General features: G+C 47.9%; 1 protein-coding gene across 1 annotated transcript in view; it reads left to right on the forward strand.

The window, feature by feature from the left end:
- The first annotated feature begins 868 nt into the window (after nt 1-868).
- Nucleotides 869-19,852, forward strand: part of RRAS2 (RAS related 2) — a 79,187-nt gene continuing 60,203 nt past the window's right edge. The window contains exon 1 of the mRNA XM_073347461.2: nt 869-1,182. Within this exon, the coding sequence (XP_073203562.1) occupies nt 1,078-1,182 (105 nt within the window). The 5' untranslated portion in view covers nt 869-1,077. The remainder of the gene's footprint in view (nt 1,183-19,852) is intronic.

Here is a 19,852-nt window from a genome sequence, read left to right on the forward strand (position 1 = left end):
TGTAATATAGACATAAGGAAGCATCACTGTATAAGAGGTTTGTGTGAAGATAAATTCATTCATGTTTGCGAGGCACTCAGCTAGCACAGTGCCCAGTGCTACCAAAAAGCCCACAAGGGAATTAACTCTGTATTCAGCACTTGCGGAACGCCATGCAGTAAACATGGCAGTGGGGGCCACACATGGAACCAGGTGAATAAAATTAAACACTGCAGAGTCAGCAAGTACCTGCCATGCTGGCTAGTGAAGGCGGCAGGAGCCATAGGTGCTGGAACTAGGGATGCTGCCGCACCCCCTGGCTTGAAGTGGTTTGCATTATATACAGGGGTTACAGTTTGGTTCAATGGCTCTCAGCACCCCCACTATATAAATTGTTCCAGTGCCCCTAGCAAGACCCCTGTGGGGAAAAGTCAACGGGATCATGTAAGTGAAGACTAGCATAATTTAGTAGCACCCAGAGGCTGAACTAGGGTGCCACACACAGGCCATCTGAGTGCCTGACTTCGCCCCCCCCCCCCCCGGGTTGGCCGGGAACGCAGCTCGCCGGGTGCAACAAGTATCCTGCCTGCAGCCGCGGGGCTGGGCGGCCGGCGTCTTTGCGGCCCGAGGCAGGCAGCTCGCAGTGGGGTCGCCTGTTGCTTTCCGGGACTGGGAGAGGACGGGGTGGCTATCGCAGCCCCCACCCCCGGGCGGACCTTGCACCTGGAGCTGGCGCGGCGCCAAGCCCGCCCGGTGCCACCCCCCACGCCTCGGCACTGTCTTGCCCCCCCCGCCCCCCCTCGTGAATATTCGTTGCAATTAGCATAAGGAGGAGGACGGCCCCGCCCCCCGACGGCCATTTGTGTAGCCGCGCGAGGGCCGCTCCTACTCTCACTTGGCCCGTGGCCGCCGCGGTGAGCAGGCGGCTGGGTTGGGGCCAGCAGCGCGGATCTGCTCCGGCTCCGCGGGGCTCCGGGCGCCGCTCCCACCCCACCCCACCGAGCAGGAGCGCGGCCTGCGGCTTTCAGCCCGGCCGGAGGCAGCGGCGCAGGGAGGGACCCGGCGGCGCGGCGCGGCTCGGCTCGGCGCGGCTCCCCGATGGCTGCGGGCTGCAGGGACGGGCCGGGGCAGGAGAAGTATCGGCTGGTGGTGGTGGGCGGCGGCGGCGTGGGCAAGTCGGCGCTCACCATCCAGTTCATCCAGGTGAGGCGCGCCGCGCGGAGCCTGCGGTCCCGGCTCCGGGCTGGAGCATCCCCAGCGCCCGCCCGGCCGTCCCCGGCAGCCGGGGGGTGGAGGAGAGGCCGCGCTCTGCCTTGTCCCCCGGGGCGCCGTGGCCTGGACACTGTCCTGCCTGCGGTGCCGGGGGCGGGCCCGGCCCTGCCCAGCTCCCCCGGCACTGGGCGGTGGGGATTTGGCCTTGCCCTGCTCCCCGGGCGGGGGCGGGGGAGGGGTCTGGCCTTGCCCTGCTCCCCCGGCACTGGGCGGGGGGGGGGGTCTGGCCTTGCCCTGCTCCCCCGGCACTGGGCGGGGGGGGGGGTCTGGCCTTGCCCTGCTCCCCCGGCACTGGGCGGGGGGGGGGGTCTGGCCTTGCCCAGCTCCCCCGGCACTGGGCGGGGGGGGGGGTCTGGCCTTGCCCAGCTCCCCCGGCACTGGGCGGGGGGGGGGGTCTGGCCTTGCCCAGCTCCCCCGGCACTGGGCGGGGGGGGGGGTCTGGCCTTGCCCAGCTCCCCCGGCACTGGGCGGGGGGGGGGGTCTGGCCTTGCCCAGCTCCCCCGGCACTGGGCGGGGGGGGGGTCTGGCCTTGCCCAGCTCCCCCGGCACTGGGCGGGGGGGGGGGTCTGGCCTTGCCCAGCTCCCCCGGCACTGGGCGGGGGGGGGGGTCTGGCCTTGCCCAGCTCCCCCGGCACTGGGCGGGGGGGGGGTCTGGCCTTGCCCAGCTCCCCCGGCACTGGGCGGGGGGGGGGGTCTGGCCTTGCCCAGCTCCCCCGGCACTGGGCGGGGGGGGGGGTCTGGCCTTGCCCAGCTCCCCCGGCACTGGGCGGGGGGGGGGGTCTGGCCTTGCCCAGCTCCCCCGGCACTGGGCGGGGGGGGGGGTCTGGCCTTGCCCAGCTCCCCCGGCACTGGGCGGGGGGGGGGGTCTGGCCTTGCCCAGCTCCCCCGGCACTGGGCGGGGGGGGGGGTCTGGCCTTGCCCAGCTCCCCCGGCACTGGGCGGGGGGGGGGGTCTGGCCTTGCCCAGCTCCCCCGGCACTGGGCGGGGGGGGGGGTCTGGCCTTGCCCAGCTCCCCCGGCACTGGGCGGGGGGGGGGGGGTCTGGCCTTGCCCAGCTCCCCCGGCACTGGGCGGGGGGGGGGGGTCTGGCCTTGCCCAGCTCCCCCGGCACTGGGCGGGGGGGGGGGGTCTGGCCTTGCCCAGCTCCCCCGGCACTGGGCGGGGGGGGGGGGTCTGGCCTTGCCCAGCTCCCCCGGCACTGGGCGGGGGGGGGGGGTCTGGCCTTGCCCAGCTCCCCCGGCACTGGGCGGGGGGGGGGGGTCTGGCCTTGCCCAGCTCCCCCGGCACTGGGCGGGGGGGGGGGGTCTGGCCTTGCCCAGCTCCCCCGGCACTGGGCGGGGGGGGGGGGTCTGGCCTTGCCCAGCTCCCCCGGCACTGGGCGGGGGGGGGGGTCTGGCCTTGCCCAGCTCCCCCGGCACCGGGCGGGGGGCGGGGGCGGGGGGGGGGGGTCTGGCCTTGCCCTGCTCCCCGGGCGGGGGCGGGGGCGGGGGGGGGGGGTCTGGCCTTGCCCTGCTCCCCGGGGCGGGGGCGGGGGCGGGGGGGGGGGTCTGGCCTTGCCCTGCTCCCCGGGCGGGGGCGGGGGCGGGGGGGGGGGTCTGGCCTTGCCCTGCTCCCCGGGCGGGGGCGGGGGCGGGGGGGGGGGGTCTGGCCTTGCCCTGCTCCCCGGGCGGGGGCGGGGGCGGGGGGGGGGGGTCTGGCCTTGCCCTGCTCCCCGGGCGGGGGCGGGGGCGGGGGGGGGGGGTCTGGCCTTGCCCTGCTCCCCGGGCGGGGGGCGGGGGGCGGGGGGGGGGGTCTGGCCTTGCCCTGCTCCCCGGGCGGGGGCGGGGGCGGGGGGGGGGGTCTGGCCTTGCCCTGCTCCCCGGGTGGGGGCGGGGGCGGGGGGGGGGTCTGGCCTTGCCCTGCTCCCCGGGCACGGGGGGGGGGCGGCGGGGGGGGGAGGGTCTGGCCTTTCTTCAGGGCGGGACCTACCCTATTTTGTGGACACTGGTGCAGGGTGGTGGCTTTGACCGGGATGGGGGCAACTGCCATGTTCCCATGGTCTGAGGTGGGAGGGGCTGGCAGAGCTCAAGGGTGGGGGTGCTGATGTGTGGAACTGGCTGAGGCTGCGAGAACTAGTGCATTGGGGTTTGCAGAAGAACCAGGTTATAGACCAGCGACTTTCAGTATGACCTTGAGCAAGTGCCTTGGCCTCTTGTTGCCTCAGTTGTCCTCATCTGTGCAACAGTGTGAAAGTTGCTTTTCTAAGATACTTTGTAGATGCGTTGTCAACTTTAGATCTAGGTGGAAAGCAAACACCAGGGAAGCTTCTGGAGTGAGTGTGTTGCCCCATGCCATTCCACCTAGTTGGATGTTTTCATAGAGCTCGGTTTGAAACTAGCGTTTCTTTTCCAAGCCCACTGGTTGGACATGCATCGTATTTTGTTATATCTGATGTCCCTTTTTTGGGGGGCAGAAGTGTTCCCATTGATGTTTGCATAGTACCTGAGGGTAGGCTCCCTTCCTACCAATTGCAATATTTTTAATGCTTTCCCATTAGAATTTGCTGCTTGCAGCATTGTCTGTTGTTTCACTGGCTATCTAATGGCTTTCCCCAACTAAAAAGGCTACAATAGCGAACGAATGCTCTCTATACAACTGGGGAGAAATATCAAAGGGTGTCACTTATATGTCAGAAGCTGTTACCTGCTGGACTGTAGTTACTAAAGATAACTGGTTGTGGAAAATGAAGAGACCTGTTAGAACTTGTTAACAGGAAATTATATACTTGGAAATGAGCAATGAGATGACTGGATTTATGAGGGCAATGTAGATTTAAGGAGAGAGGGGTGTGTGTGTGGTGGCTGGGGGGGGCACGCATAGCAAAATGAAGGAGAATGTTGGTATTCTTGCCTCTGTCCAGCTTAATGTTTTTATTAAGATTAGGGACTTATCTAATGATGATGACATAATAAATTGTTCAGCTGCAGTGTTGCCACATTCAGAATGGGGTGGGTTTATGCCTCTCAGTTGTTGTTTCTGTCTATAGATACCCTAAGCATATCAGGATCAAATTTGGAAGGCTTTTTTGTGTGTGTAACAATGTAGGTTAAAAAGAGAGCATTCTGCAAGAACTGATGGACTTGTTGGAGAAGTACTGACCTGCTGTACAGCTGTTGACTGGCTCAAGTCAACCCTGTTTGAGGCTATGTCTTAGCTAGAAATGCTGCAGCTGGGCTGCTATAACCCTTCACTGTCACACGCACTATAGGCATGGGAGAACTCCTCCCATCACTGAAGTCTATCTACCTCTCTGAGAGGCGGTAACTAAGAATGCTTCAGTCAGCCTAGTGCTGTCTACACCAGGGCATAGGTTGTCAGAACTACTCTGCTCAGGCGTGCGTATTTTTCACACCCCTGAGGGATGTAACTGGGTTGAGCTAATTTTTTAGTGTAGACTTGGCCTGAAGCACATCTAAATTGGTTGGTTTTGCTTTGCTGTTGCACCTCAGAGAGATGTGCTGAAACTCCTGATCATTAGAGCCACTATTCTGTTACTTTCTTGCTTCAGGAAAAGCAACAGAACAGGTAATAGGGTTATGTATCTCAGTCCGATTAGAAATGTCCCCTTTTCTGTTTTGTCTTTTTCTTGACCCATATCTCATTTCATTTTTCTCATTCCTCTTCTCTGTTTCATTGCTTTTGACATTTGTAGTACTGATTTGAAGGCATTTAAAAAAACAACTCTGTAGCTGTTCACATCATATTTGGGTCCTTTTAATTTTATTCTTTGTGCTGGTGTGGATGACAGCAGAACATCATCTTGTGGGAGGGGAAGGAGTATGGGATGGATTTTCAGTACCCTTTTTTCCTCTCCTAGATAGGAGTATGACAGCAGTATAGAAAGTGCTACCTTGGAATCCTAATGTGCACATGTATCACCTTTGCACATGCTCATTTAGCCATATTAAATAACGTTCTAATGGGGTAGTAGAATCTGCAGCGTGAGCCAAATGGAGTTTTCTGTACAAGTATTTTCCAAAGCTGGGAAGATGCATTGGGTATATGATTGCCTAGAAAAGGTAGTGTTCTGCAAGGTGTTATAATTGGTCTTTTAAAAGCTACTTATAGTCTTAATAACGATTGATATCCTTGTTGGACAGTTGAATTGTACATTGAGGGCTATTTGGATGAAGCATTTTAAGCCGAATGGAGAAACTGGGAAATAGAAACTGAAAGCAGTCATTAAGTGAGCCATAAGTATCTATTATATGATGTAGCTGCCTTTATTTTATGGACATACCATTTTTGGCTAGCTGCCAAATTTAATTTTTGGCTATTAGTTTGGAGCGCTGCAAATTTTTGTGTGTAAGTGTTGCAGGAGAGTAATCCACTCAGAGGTGGTAAGGTTAGAATAATTGTAAACCGTTGGCTAAATCCTTCCTTGCTTGTAGATGCAGATAATTAGTTTATCCCTGGATGAGTGACGCTAATGTTTAGATTACCAGTCAGATTCAAATTTGGTGCTGTTGCCTTAGATGGTATTGCGTGTGCAGCTTTGCCTGCGCGCGTGCACACACCATGAAGTGGGCAGCGTGTGTCAGCCATGGGTACCGCGGCACTAGTGCTAAACGAGGCTTAACTGCAAGTGTGGCTCTCAGGATATCAGTGTGTGACCCAATGGCCTGGTTTTTGTTCATGCTTTCTTGGACTTGATCCCTGTGCAGTGCCCTTAGTACTACAGGGTACTGCAGGTGCTGCTTGTGACCTGTAGAGGATGAGAGGGGGCTGTCATCTTTATAAGGTTCCTTACAGGAGAGTTTCTCTTAAGGTGTATCTACACTTGGAGCTGGGGGTGTGATTCCAAGCTCCAGGAGACATACTTCCACTAGCTTTCATTAAGCTAGTGTGCTTAAAAAGGTAGCCTCTGTGGGATGAGTTCGCTACCCCAAGTATGTGTCTGGGGTCTCTGATGGCCGGCAAGTACCTTGGGGTGGCTAGCCCAGTGTTTCTCAAATGCAGCCACCAGAGGCTTTTCTCCTGGGTGGTGAATGGGGGAGGGGGCAGTGGGATGCAAAGCAGCGGCCCTTTTTCCCCAGGGCAGCCAGCAGGGGTTGGGCCTTTCACCCTCTGGGGAGACACATATTGGAGGAGCAGGCAGCCAGTGAGTCGTGGAGTCAGGCTTCCACCCTGGGGTGGTGAGTGGCAAGCTCCAGCTGCGTGGCTTCAGGCTCTATCTCTGTCCCCTGGGTTTTGGGCTCTGTCCCGCAGCCATGCAGAGGTGGGCTCCAGCCCTGGGTTCCCTCCCCCACATTGCCCCAGGCCCTGCTGCCTCCCTACCACATCCCCATCTAGGGCTTAATTTGTCCCCCAGCTTGCTGGGGCAGGGTAAGTCTCTTGTGGAAAGTGATATTTGTACGTTAATACAGATTTTCACAGCAGACTTAGTAGCTAGTTGGGAGGCTGTGGAAAGTGATATTAACATATAAGCAAGCATTGCTTTTCACAGCTTACTAGCCAGCAACTTGTTTTATTTAAAAAAAAAAAATAAAGAGAAGCAATAACAAAAGAAAAACCTTATTTGTGTTTCTCTTCCTTTTAGGTCCAGTAAAGAATAGAGACAACTGTACATTATTTTTATTATTCAGTCTGCAAAAAAAAAAAAATCCCATCATAAATAAATTAGACTGATTTGGACATGCAGCAGAGAGTCCTGTGGCACCTTATAGACTAACAGACGTATTGGAGCATAAGCTCCTGTGGGTAAATACCCACTTCGTCGGATGCTTGGACATGTATATGTAGATATTTATTTGTTTTTTCCTAAAATTAATTTTAGGCAAAATTGTCAGTGGCCACCAGTAAGAATTGGAGGCCAACAAAAAAGTTGTTGAGAACCCCTAGCCCTTCCCCCTGCTTGCACTTCAGCAGCTACCTTCTACTTTTAGTATGCTAGCTGGATGAGAGCCAGCAAGAGTATATTTCCTTGAGCTGGAAATGACACCTACTGCTCCAAGTGTAGACATACCCGTAGAATTTAAAGCATTTTTAAAGTTGGTTCTTCAGTACTTGCTGTATGATTCTAGAGACAGCAAAAGATGCTGTTTAATAGGTCCCTCCTGTCACATGACTAGAGATTAGAGGCTAGGAAGGCCTTATGTCTACAGTGTTACAAAGGCAGTTGTCTTGTAGCATAAGGATTCATTCTTTTGCTGCTTTTCTGTAACAAATCAAGTATTTTTTTTAAATGGTTGCTAAATAAATCTCTCCTTTAAGAACTGTATAAAAACTACAGTCATACTGTTTTTTGGGTTTTTTTAAAAACAAGTTGCACAGTTCACTTCAGAACTTCATAGGATTGAGTAAACTCAGTTGAGCATTGCATTACCGAATACCAAATAAAAAGGTTCTGTTCCCACTACACGTGTTAACTGGGCTATAACCAACATTATGTTGCTGGATCTAAACATGGCTTTTGTTTGCACTGCATGGGATTAAACTCTTAGTAACATGGGCAGTATTTCACCCCTGTCAGAGGGCTAATTTGGCACTGTTCCTGTAACCAGTTTTGCAGGCTGTTTTTGCAGTCCAGACAGGACCGCCTAACTATGTTTGTGTAACTGGTCAAGTTGGTGGAGTTTCCTGCCAGCAATATGTGGTAGAACGTCCAAAGTATGTTGCCTCACATGATTCTCTGTGTGTATTGTTCGGACACTGTCCCTGCTGAGGCACTGTGGGCCAGCTGCCCAGACTTTCCCAGAATGCACTAATATATACTTAGGGTGGTAGGTACAAATGGACAGACACTGTTGTGATGACAGGCTACCATGTGGAGACAAACTGCTGTAAACAAGGTGGGATTTTTATCGGTTACGAAATCGTGGTTGAAAGTTGTAATATGGACAAAGCATTAATGTTATCACTTAACTGTGCCATAGCTTGTAAACCGACTGAAGACTTTTTGTCCAGTAAAAAGGCTTTTGGAAGTTGTTGTATTCTAAAATGCATGCGAAGTACACCTTTTAGTTGAGTACTAAATCAATGTCCCTCCTTAAAGACCTGAGTATGCTGTTACCATTACCAAGTAAACTAATCCCAGTCTTTTTTCTCTTGGAGTAAGAATTATGGGGTGGGAGGTCAATGGTAGAGGAAGGAAGCTGAGCTGTTGCTTTATCTCTAGCAAGAAAGAGCACAATCAGTTTCTATTATGAAGCTAGTGTTCAAAATATGATATTCTGTTGGACAAGATGTGGTCTCACCTACTAATTAACAGTGCAGTGATCTGCAGTATAAATGTAATTAATTGGCCCCAAATGTCAGAAGGCCTAGTTCACTTCAGCATTCCAAAGCTGCTTTGACTTCTGACAATAGATCCCAGACACTGATTTTCCTTTGGCCCACCTGTTCTTACTAGTTTTTTGTATTGTGGTAGTGCCGAAATGTCACCATCAGGGTTTGGGGCTGCGTTATCCTAGGCACTGTACGTACAGAACAAAAAGACTGTCCTTGCCAAAAAGACTCTTCCTGCCCCAAAGACCTTACAATCTCATCTCTACCAAAGATCTGTGATAGGTCACTCTCCCCTAAAAGAAATGACAGCTGTTCAGTTAGTTGGAGTGCAGTCATAAGGATCTCATGTCTATTATCAAGTTTAAAAACTAATTATATTTTCATGGTAGCAAAAAATTAAGGAAAAGCATCAAATTATAGTCTAAGCAAGAACAGGTGTCAGAGTAGCAGCCGTGTGCATGCATCCGATGAAGTGAGCTGTAGCTCATGAAAGCTTATGCTCAAATTTGTTAGTCTCTAAGGTGCCACAAGTTCTCCTTTTCTTTAAGCTAGAAGTTTCCCTTTATTTTAACTTCTAAAATAGTTGATTGTCATAAAATTACACAGAATCTGTTTACAGTCTGATTGAATAGGTCTAATAGTGTTATAGGCCTAATAGGAATCTTTTGAGCAGTCAGATGACCAGTGCGCCATCCCTAGAAATTCTTGGGGTGAAATCCTGGTTCCATGGAATTCCATGGGAGCTTTGCTGTTGATGACAAAATGGTGCCAGGATTTTATTTATTACTATTGTTGTAGTGCGTAGAAGCCCTAATCGGTTTCATCCTGGAAGTAATAGCCACTTCATCTATTTCTAGGATTCAGTTGTTTTTTTAACACTGCTCAGCAACATAACAGTTTAGGGCAGGAAGTGAGGAAGAGTAGTATATCCAAATGAAATTATAGAAAGAATGTAGTCAAGTTGGAATTTGTCCAAAACATCATAACTTTAATGTGAATACTTGCAGATCCTGAAATATCGTAGTAAACCATGCTATTAAATGAAATGAAGAGCTTAATTTTTTTATGCTAGTAACTTAGTTTATATTAAAGCCCTATTACCCCCAATCTCATACTTTGCATAAAATTATAAATTTCCTCAGGCAAATGCCTTTAAGTATTTTTTTTTAATTCTCTAGCTCAGGGGTTCTCAACCTTTTCCTTTCTGAGTCTATAAAACTCCAGCCCAAGCAGGGTGGGCTTGGGGCTCTGGTCTTCAGCTGCCAGGTGGGGTGGGGGCCCTCAGACATAGGCGTAGACTGACTTCTAATTTCAGGGGACAGGGCCTGGTGGAGCTTGGGCCAGCTCTGCATGGCGGGGCCCGGGGAGGGAGCACCACCTCCACCCCCCAACTCACCTCAGTAGGCCACCTAGCCTCTCTGGGTTGTGGGGGAGGGGAGCAACCAAAAATTATAACTCAAAGGGGGGGTGGGGGCAGCTGAGTTCAAAAAGTTTAAAAACCAAAGGGGGGTGGGGAGAGGCATAGCTAGAGGTTGTGTATCATGAGGGGTGTAACTTAGGGTGCAGGGAGAAGGGTAGCAAGGGGCTGTGTGCTGGGAGAGCCCCCTCTCAGTTTGCTGCTTCCTGAGGGCTCTGCTGGCTCCAGCCCTGGAGCGGGGTCCACTCGCCCAGGCAGTTCTTACCGCTGCATGAGCAGTCAAAGGGGATGGGGAGCTGAAGAGCAGCTGCAGCCTTGGGTGGCACCAGCAGCAGGAGACGACGACAGGAGAGTGCTGGGGCTGCCCACTCCATGGCACCAGCCAGAGCAGCAGCTGCCTCACTGGCCAGCTCTGTCCTCCTGTCTGTGATCTGACCAGAGGGCGGGCCCTTAGTGGGGGGAGGGGGGGCGGGTGCATGGAACTGCCCTAGGGACTGCCCTGCTCTGTGTAAATCTCTGCAGTTTGGGAGGGCAATGCTCCCCAGAGACACCCTCGAACTCTGTCCTTGGGCTCGGGGCTTCTGCCCCGTGGTGTGCTGGGACTCATGGAACCTCTGAAACATGGACCTCCAGGGGCCTGCGGACAGCGGTTGAGAAGCACTTCCCTAGCTTTTAAGTAATGGTGGTGCACTAAAGTGAAGTTGGAGTACTTGTGGCACCTTAGACTAACCAATTTATTTGAGCATAAGCTTTCGTGAGCTACAGCTCACTTCATCGGATGCATTCGATGAAGTGAGCTGTAGCTCACGAAAGCTTACGCTCAAATAAATTGGTTAGTCTCTAAGGTGCCACAAGTCCTCCTTTTCTTTTTGCGAATACAGACTAACACAGCTGCTACTCTGAAACCTGTAAATTGAAGTTATGATTGTTCTGACTTTTTTCCTCTCAGAAATACAGTAAATGGCTGATCACATTCAGATCCAAAAGTCAGCAGGCAGATTACATTTAAAATAAAGAGGGCAGTTTAACAGGTTGCGGTTTAGTGGACTAAAAATAGCTGGAAATTAGTGACTTTATTTTGTGGGGATAGGGGGGTGCTGTGCAGCACACACAGCTGTTGCCACAATAGCTTTTCTTCAGCTGTCATGCACTGGCCTGTCACAAAATACCCCACATTCCCTTCTTACTCAACCTTCTGTAACATTCCATGTTTCCTTGCTCAAAGAAATGGATCCTAGTGAATACTTAACTATTCTTTCTACTTTTTTTATTTTACAATCTTGTAGTTTTTAATGCCTAAATTGAGCAATCTGTATTATAAACAATGTACTGATGTTGTGTTGATGCCACTAAGGCTTTACTAGGAACACTTCAAGATACTCTACAAAACAATGGGGGTATTTAATCTTAAATATTACAAGTTTAGACAACACGTCTACAATACTAGCAATTGTAACAGAATCCTCAAAGTCATCCACACAATTGTTTCTCTCACAGAATTTCTTCTGTCACAAAAGTAACATAATCTGGCATGTTGAGTATACTGCAGTGATTTACAAGAATTTACTCATTTGTAAATGTCACTTAAACCTTGATATGGCATTGATTGGATGTAACTCAGTACAGGTCAGCTGAGTTTTTAGTTCAACACTATTCAGTTTTAAAACATGTTAATGCAACAATATGCTAAAGGAGGCTGAATGTGTAAGAATACTTCAGAATAAATTTAATTTAGTAAAATCAGTGAGGACAAATGAATGTAAAAATGACTTTGCATCCTGTGTAATTTCATTGTCGTCTTTACCAATTTGGCTCAATTTACAAGTGAGAGATTATTGTAACCACCATAGCTACAAATCAAGCTGTGTTCTTTCCGTTGCTTACATAATCACCAGTAATAGAGATTCTGAAATTGGAACTGAGTTCGCCATTTTGTTGATGCATTATGTCAGTAGAATGATTTGGATGTAGTCATCCACAGCTTTATTGGCTCTGCAGTACTAAAAGTAGTAAACATTTGTCAGTGAAGGAAGAATATGACTTGCATACACGTGGTGAACAGGTGTTAAGGGGTCACTTTTATGCTGCCATTTTTCTGAGAATAAGTGTACCTGAATTTTAATTCTTATTGAGTGGAACCAAACTAAGACTTTTTAAAGTAAGTTATCTAAGAGCTGATTGGATCTCAGCGTTGACTGTTGTACCAAAAAAATAACAAAAACAAAAACTGAATCTGTGGTGAGGTTCTATGCTGAAGCTGAGAAGGGGGGAGGCAGTTGTTAGTTTTCAATCTGAAAATTCTCGTCGACTTTAGAGTACTTACTAAATGTTTTGACAGTCCCCGATGGCTAATGCTTTGTGCAACTTCAGCATGGTATATTCAGTAGTTTTGTAGAGGCTTTTATACAATTTCTGGCCTCTTAGTAAGCTTTGCTACCCACCCAGGAACACATCCTTCAAATAAGTCATCAAAATCCAGATGGATGAGATGCCATAGATTCTTAGGCTATGACTATGTGTGCAGTATGCCAGCTCTGGTATATTCCTTACTTTGATACACAGAATGAAAAATTTTATTCTGTATAATAGCACAGTCCAAAGGGCTTTCACGTCTAATACAAAAGGGGAGACAAGAAGAAAGGACAAAGATTATTAGGACCTGCCAAATTCATGGCCATGAAAAATATGTCACAGACCGTGAAATCTGGTCTTTTGTGCTCTTTCACCCTATACTGTACAGATTTCACAGGGGAGACCAGCATTTCTCAAATTGAGGGGCATGACCCAAAAGGGAGTTTCAGGGGGAGGGGGTCACAAGGTTATTTTAGGGGGGAGGTCACAGTATTGCCACCCGTCTGCGCTGCCTTCAGATCTGGGCAGCTGGAGAGCAGTGGCAGTTAACCAGGCACCCAGATTTGATAGTGGCACCCTGCAAGCTGCAGCACAGAAGTAAGGGTGGCAGTACCATACCATGCCATCCTCACTTCTGCATCCTCAGACTTCTAAACTGCTGACATACACAAACACAAGCAGCGTCTACAGTTCACTCTCAATATTCTCAACAAAAAACTTTAGGAACCTTTCAGAAGCATTCCTAGACAAAGCAACATGTTCTTACTGTATAATCTTGAGGGCCCTATCAAATTCGCGGTCCATTTTGATCAATTTCAGGGTGGTAAGATTGAAATTGTAAATGTCACGGTGTTGTAATTTTAGGGGTCCTATCCAAAAAGGAATTGAAGGGGGGTTGCAAGGTTACTGTAAGGGGGGGAGGGGGGGCTTGCAGTACTGCTACCTTTATTTCTGCACTTCTGCTGGTGACGCGCTGCCTTCAGAATTGGGCTCCTGGCCAGCAGCCGCAGCTGTCCAGCTGCCCAGCTCTGAAGACAGCGCCACTGCTGGCAGCTCAGAAGTAAAGGTAGCAGTACTGCAACCTCCCTCCCCCCCTTACAGTAACCTTGCAGCGCCCCCACAACTCCTCTTTGGATCAGGATCCCTAAAATTACAACACCGTGACATTTACAATTTCAATCTTACCACCCTGAAATTGATCAAAATGGACCGTGAATTTGATAGATTATAATACGCCCTCAAGATTATATAGTAAGAACATGTGGTTGCTTTGTCTAGGAATGCTTCTGAAAGGTTCCTAAAGCTTTTTGTTGAGAATATTGAGAGTGAGCTGTAGAGGCTGCTTGTGTTTATGTATGTCAGCAGTTCAAAAGTCTGAGGATGTGAAACTAATTGACCTTGAAAGCTGAAGTCATACCTGTTCTGCTTGTGGGCTACTTTTTATTTCTATTAAATGTAGCAATGTGCCCTGGTGTCCTTCAACAAAATCTCTTTGCCCCAACCACCCTGGTGTACTCTCAGTAGTCTGCCCATATTCTTCCTGCCACCTCTATGGTTGCAGTTTAGTGTTGGTGCAGGAATAGTTGTAAAATGCTGTGAGATGGCAAATCTCATAAATGTGGGAGCATTTCTTTGTCCTTTCTATTGTTTAAGAACTCTTAGTAGAGAGCAAATATAGAGATATTTACTTAAGCTGGACTGGTTCTCTTGACTTTCTCTGCTCTCTACACTTCATGTCATTCTTGTGTATTTAGACTAGTCACGTAATCACATGCAGAAATAAAATGTCTTTATGCACTTCAGAAAGGGTCTTTGCAAACTTGGACAGCTAAGTATGGTCTATGTTACTGTTTTTAATACCTTACTGAAAGCTTCTTCTAAAAAACATTATACTTCAGTGTTTACTAGTTCACTTTTTAAGTGACTAATATAATTCATGTTTAATGCTTCAGGCTACACAGACTGCCTAGAAGAACTACATTCAGACTCTAAACATGTTTAAACATTTTGTATAATGTAAATATTGGAAATCTTCAGAGGAGGAGCCAAGTGGTAGTGTAGCAGCATGTTGTGCTATCTATCCCTCACGAAGTAGCTGTGATGAGTATTTAGCCTATGGCGTACTCAGCCTGGGGTCATAGCCTCCTCTTGCTTCAGTGGAAGAGCCAAAATGGAAATGCCCTTGTACCACTCTCAAGGCAGCTCAGTGAGGCATGGGAGCAGAGTGGAGATGAGTAAAAGAGGTGAGGTGAAGAAGAAATAGATTTTAATGCCCTTCATCTTCCTTCCCTAGCCATGTGCAAGGAGAACAAACTGTAGACCTCAGCATTGATGAAAAGGATTAATATATCACAAAATCACCACATATACTAGTTTTGTATTACTGTAGTGCCCAGGAACTGTAGTTTTGGACCAGGACACCACTGTTCTATATGTACTGTACAGACAGAAATAGATTGTAAGCTCTTTAGAGCAGGAATCATAAGTATAAGATGAGACAACAGTTTCGCACAGACTGGAGTACAAGAAAACAGAGACAAAGTTGATTAGCATGATAGGCCACTGGTGTGCCAAGACCGTTGCCTTACCATAGTTGTGGAAAGAAAAAAAAATTTTTTTTGTAGGCATCACAGCAAAGGAGAGCTCCTTCAGAGAGGTTTTAAAGAAGGATAATGCTGTAGCTTTGTAGGTGTTTATAGAGAGCTCTTTCCAAGCATGAAGGGCATCCTGGGAGAAAGCATGGGAGGTGCTTGTTTGAGAACTTAAGAGGTAAATAATGGAGGCTGGTATTATGGGCCAATCAGAGGCAAAAGTTGACATCTCAATAATGGATGAGTGATGATGGGTGGGGATAGGCTATGAAAGGCCTTGAAAGTGAAGACAAATAGTTTGTTTCCTGTGATAGAGAAGAGGGAGACAGTTGAGGGTTGCAGAGTAACAGCCGTTTTAGTCTGTATTCGCAAAAAGAAAAGGAGTACTTGTGGCATCTTAGAGACTAACCAATTTATTTGAGCATAAGCTTTCGTGAGCTACAGCATCTGATGAAGTGAGCTGTAGCTCACGAAAGCTTATGTTCAAATAAATTGGTTAGTCTCTAAGGTGCCACAAGTACTCCGTTTCTAGTTGAGGGTTGGAAAGTGTGCGGTGATATGCTCAAAGCCATGCGCTGGGACAGTGATCTTCGTAGCAGCCTTCTGAATGGATATGAGTAGGGCAAGTTTGCATTTAAGATCCAAAAATAATATTGCAGTAATTGAGATGCGAGTCTGGAAAAGATTTTCAGCTTTATAGATGGATAGGAAAAGCTGTCTATTAGAAATGTCACATAGAAAGACTTTACAATCTCTTTATAAAAGTCTCAGTCATGTAATAAGTACTAAAGGCTAACTGGATGCCGGAGGCAGACCAGTGGCGGCATCCTCTTTTGACATAGCAATTGGGAAGGACTCTACTATAAGCTGAATGTATGAACACTGTAGTTTTGTGAAAAGCCATATGCAGGAGACAGCTGTGAGACCGTTTCAGTTATTGAGAATCAAAGCTCAGGTATTAATGACTCTATTTAATATGGTCACATGATCTCTGGGGTTCACATTTGTTACTGAAAGCACTATAATCACAGCTGGTAAAATGATACTTCATTCAGGAGCTTCCTTTAGATGTGTAAGAAAATCTTTGCATTATTGCATGGTGTATTACGAAAAACTTGTTATCTTGCAATTGCAATACAGTAACTCAAAATACTGAAATCTAAGGTTAACTTCAGGTTTTTCTAGTAAACTTCTCTCTCTTTGGTATGAACTGAGCATTACATATTTTGTAGATAATCAAAATTAAACCTGGCGGCTGTATTTGCTTTATTTCATCCATCAGAATAAAAGGTGAAAAAGTAGACCCGTGGTAACTATAGGAAATCCTACATATGCAGATCAAGGCAGTAGTGGTTATTAAATATCTTTTGGCAAAATTGTTTTCACAATATAAGGAAAATAAGGATTGCAACAAGATCTATGGTTGGAAGTGGTTATTCCTGTTACACTTTTTTTTTTTTTTAGGAGAGCCCCTTCACTTGTTTTGTGAACATGAAATGCCTTTTATGGTAGGCTTATGTATGTGCTACCACCTAAAGTGCTGCAGATGATAGAATCTTTGTTGGGATTAGTCAATTAAGATGTAGAAGGGCTTTCATTCAGTAGTTCACACCTGCACTTGTTTGGGCCCCATAAGGAGACAGCAAGAACTGATCTATCCTTTTTTTGGTATAAAGTGACATGTGACTTAAAGGTGAACTGGTGAATGCAGGATAATACTAGCAGCACAGTTGTTTACTGGAACACTGGCAATAGGAGTGCATTTGCTCTTTAGTACAGAGGTCTAGACCAGTTGTTCTCAGCTGGGGGTCCGTGGACCCCTAGGGTCCACGAGCCCTTTCAGGGGGTCTGTGGGTCCCAGCACTGAAACCCATTGGCCACCTCATCTTGCCCCTGTGGGGCTGAAACCTTGAGCCCATGGGCAGTGTTGAAGAGGCACAAGGGTGTTGCCCTCCCAAACTGAAATGCTTTACTGAGTGTGGGGCATTCCTGAGGACAGCTTCATCTCCCACCTCCTCCTTTCCTTCAGCCCCCCCTTAAGTGCTGCCCTCTGGCCAGGTCCTAGGTGGGAAGTGGGAGCCAGGTAGTATGGGGCAGCTGCTCCTTTGGCTGGTAGTACCATGGAGTGGGCAGCCGTGGCGTTCCCTGTCTATTGCTGGTGCCTGGGGTTGCAGCTGCTCCTCAACTCTCGGCCTCCTTTTACTGCTTTACTGTAGAGTCCCTGGGGAGCAGGCACCAGCATACAGCCCCAGACAGGTGGGTGGCTTGCTGAGGTGAGTCGGTGGTAGAGGTGCCCCCCCCCCCGACCCTGCTGTGCAGAGTTGGCCTGAGCCATGCTGGCTCTTGCCTCCCCCCCCCCCCAAATAGAAGTCCAAACTACACCTATACCCAAGGATCCCACCCCTGTCCCAGAGCCACAAGTCTCCTCCCTTCTCCCCCCCCCCCCCAACCACGCTGGGCCCTGGAGTTTTTTTTTCTAGCATGTTGAGGGGGACCTCAGAAAGAAAGAGGCTGACAAACCCTGGTCTAGACTAGTTTCTTACATAGAGTAGCCTTCTGAATGGCCAAGTCTTCCCTTGATTCCACCATGGATGGAAATCCTTACTGGTTTCTTATATTGATCACGCACTTTCCAGCTATTATTAGTAATGACTAGTGGTGACCCCTATTTAATGTGTGCCTCCCTCAAAGCATGCTGTTATAGGTCAGTTTAGCCAATGGATTAACACTGGGTATTTTGTCCCAGTGATGCAGCCATCCTATGGAAACCTTAATCTGTAAATAGGATCCTTGAAAGGTCAATTCTGTGCTATTTGTCAGGTACACACAATGTCCAAATAACTGAAGTGTTGAACGGTCTCAGTTTTGTTTCCTTAGACACTAACTAATTAGGCCTATGTGTGAGCAAAAGATCTATTCCAGTATTGGTTGTTACCACGCATTCCTCTACTATTGTTTAGTAGGATTATCACTTGAGCACAATGACCAGGCTTATGCAGTTTGTCAGTGATGATAGCAGCTGTTGGGTTAGTCAGAAAACACTAGGTTTTTGCAAAGTAGCTACTATAATTGTAGTTATTACATATTTAATTTTTGTATTTGTAGAATAGATACCTAATCGCTTTTTTAAATCTGAAGAAATAAGCTAAAATGCATAGTACAAAATAAAAAATAACTGCATATAACACCTTTTTAGCGTTCCCTGAAATTTAGCAGTCTGAGCTGTGGATTGCTCAGCTTCACACATGGAAAGCAATATGTGGATTGTCCAGGGAGAAAACAAAGCCAGACACCTGAAGAATGAGGTGAGAGACACTCTTCTAGTCTTGGAACATTGGGGTCTGTCAATCAAGGCAACGTATATCCAAGGCAAAAACAACAAACAACGTGTTTAGTGGAGGCAAGGGAGTGAGAATTAAATCAAATGATCTTAAAATTTAAGTTAAGAGAGTTATGATAACTCTCTTCCTCCTCCCCCTCCTTTCAGGGTAGACCTCTCCTCTGTTTGCATGTTGGATCAGGTCCTGAAGAGATGGAACTTATTTTATTGGTCACCCAGGCAGGGAGAGTAGATGCACTATTTTAGGTTTTTTGGCTTACTTTTTCTCTTACTGGATTAGCCTACAAGATAAATTGGGGCCCAGTAACAATATTTATTATCCCATAGGGGTCCAGATGCCTGTGGTTCCATAGGGTTCTTCAAATGATTGTTCATCACCTTGGACCCTCTCTGTCTCTCAAGATCTATTTTTCCCCTCTTGTGAATTTTTTTTTAAAATCTCAAACTTAATATTGCACTGACAATACTTAATACAGGCTAACAGTGGCACATATTCCAAGGCCTGTTTTCTTAGAGTTCTTATTTTTTATATACTAACCATCCACATCATTATTTCAGGTTGTGTGACATACATACACTATTAAACTGCCAAAGGCTTTGGTCACAGTGAAGTTATGGATGTGTCAGCCTGTGTCTGTGTCAATGGTGAGCTTTAAATAAAGCTGTTCTGTGGCTGCATCAGTGCAGTTGACCATTGCATTCTTCTGCAATTAAACATAACTAGAAAGGATTTCAAAATTTCACATGCTTAAAAAGCTATCGAGTTTGTCTTACTGTTCGATGTATTTCGCAGCTGCCCTCTCTAGATCAGTGCAATACCACATCTCTTCCCAATATTGTTGATAAACCTTTTAATTATATTACATGTTTGAAGGAGAGTAGTATCTCATCTGGAGAGCCCACTGTAGCAGAAGATGGCATCAATATGGAGCAGTTTAAAAGCAGCCTCACCATTATCTGACCTATTTGAGGCCCATGGCAGCTTTAGTACAAGTGCTGATGAGTTTTCTAAACAGTCTAATTTTGATGCGCAGGGAATTTACTACAAAACTCCCTTTCAGTTTTCATTAGCATTAAATACATAAATGCCTCCCTTTCTATTCTCTTCTACCTGCCATCTTTTGTTGTGACAAGATAATCTAAGCTTTGCCTGTTGGGTATGAATAACAGGACTGCCTGAGACAGAACTTGTATGATCTTAATCAGGGCCTGTAAAACTTACTCAACTTCTTCTAGCCTCTGGATTAAGTCTAGGAGTCATACTACAAAAATACTTCTAATTTTAAATAGATAAAACAGCTGTGTATTACTTACTGTGTGCTGTATCTAATTAAGTTGGTTGATACCTTTCCCCCCCAAAATGTGCCTTGCCATATTACTTGCCTTTGTTTATAATTGTTCTCTTACTGGCTTCACTGTTTTCTGCAGTTCATCTTTCCTGTCTTACACTGTTGTAGCGCTCCTCCCTTATATCTTTTTTGTCTCTTGGCTTTCCCCACTGCTCCTCCACACACTCCTCTGAATTACCACATCAATCTCTCTCCTCATACACTGGTCTTAGAAATATAGCTAGAAACTGAACATAACTACCCTAGTATTGATACAGAAAGTGGAGGGAATCCATACGTGAGAAGCT

The sequence above is a fragment of the Lepidochelys kempii genome, chromosome 6, assembly GCF_965140285.1.
Source record: "Lepidochelys kempii isolate rLepKem1 chromosome 6, rLepKem1.hap1, whole genome shotgun sequence".
In the NCBI taxonomy this organism is placed as follows: Eukaryota; Metazoa; Chordata; order Testudines; family Cheloniidae; genus Lepidochelys; species Lepidochelys kempii.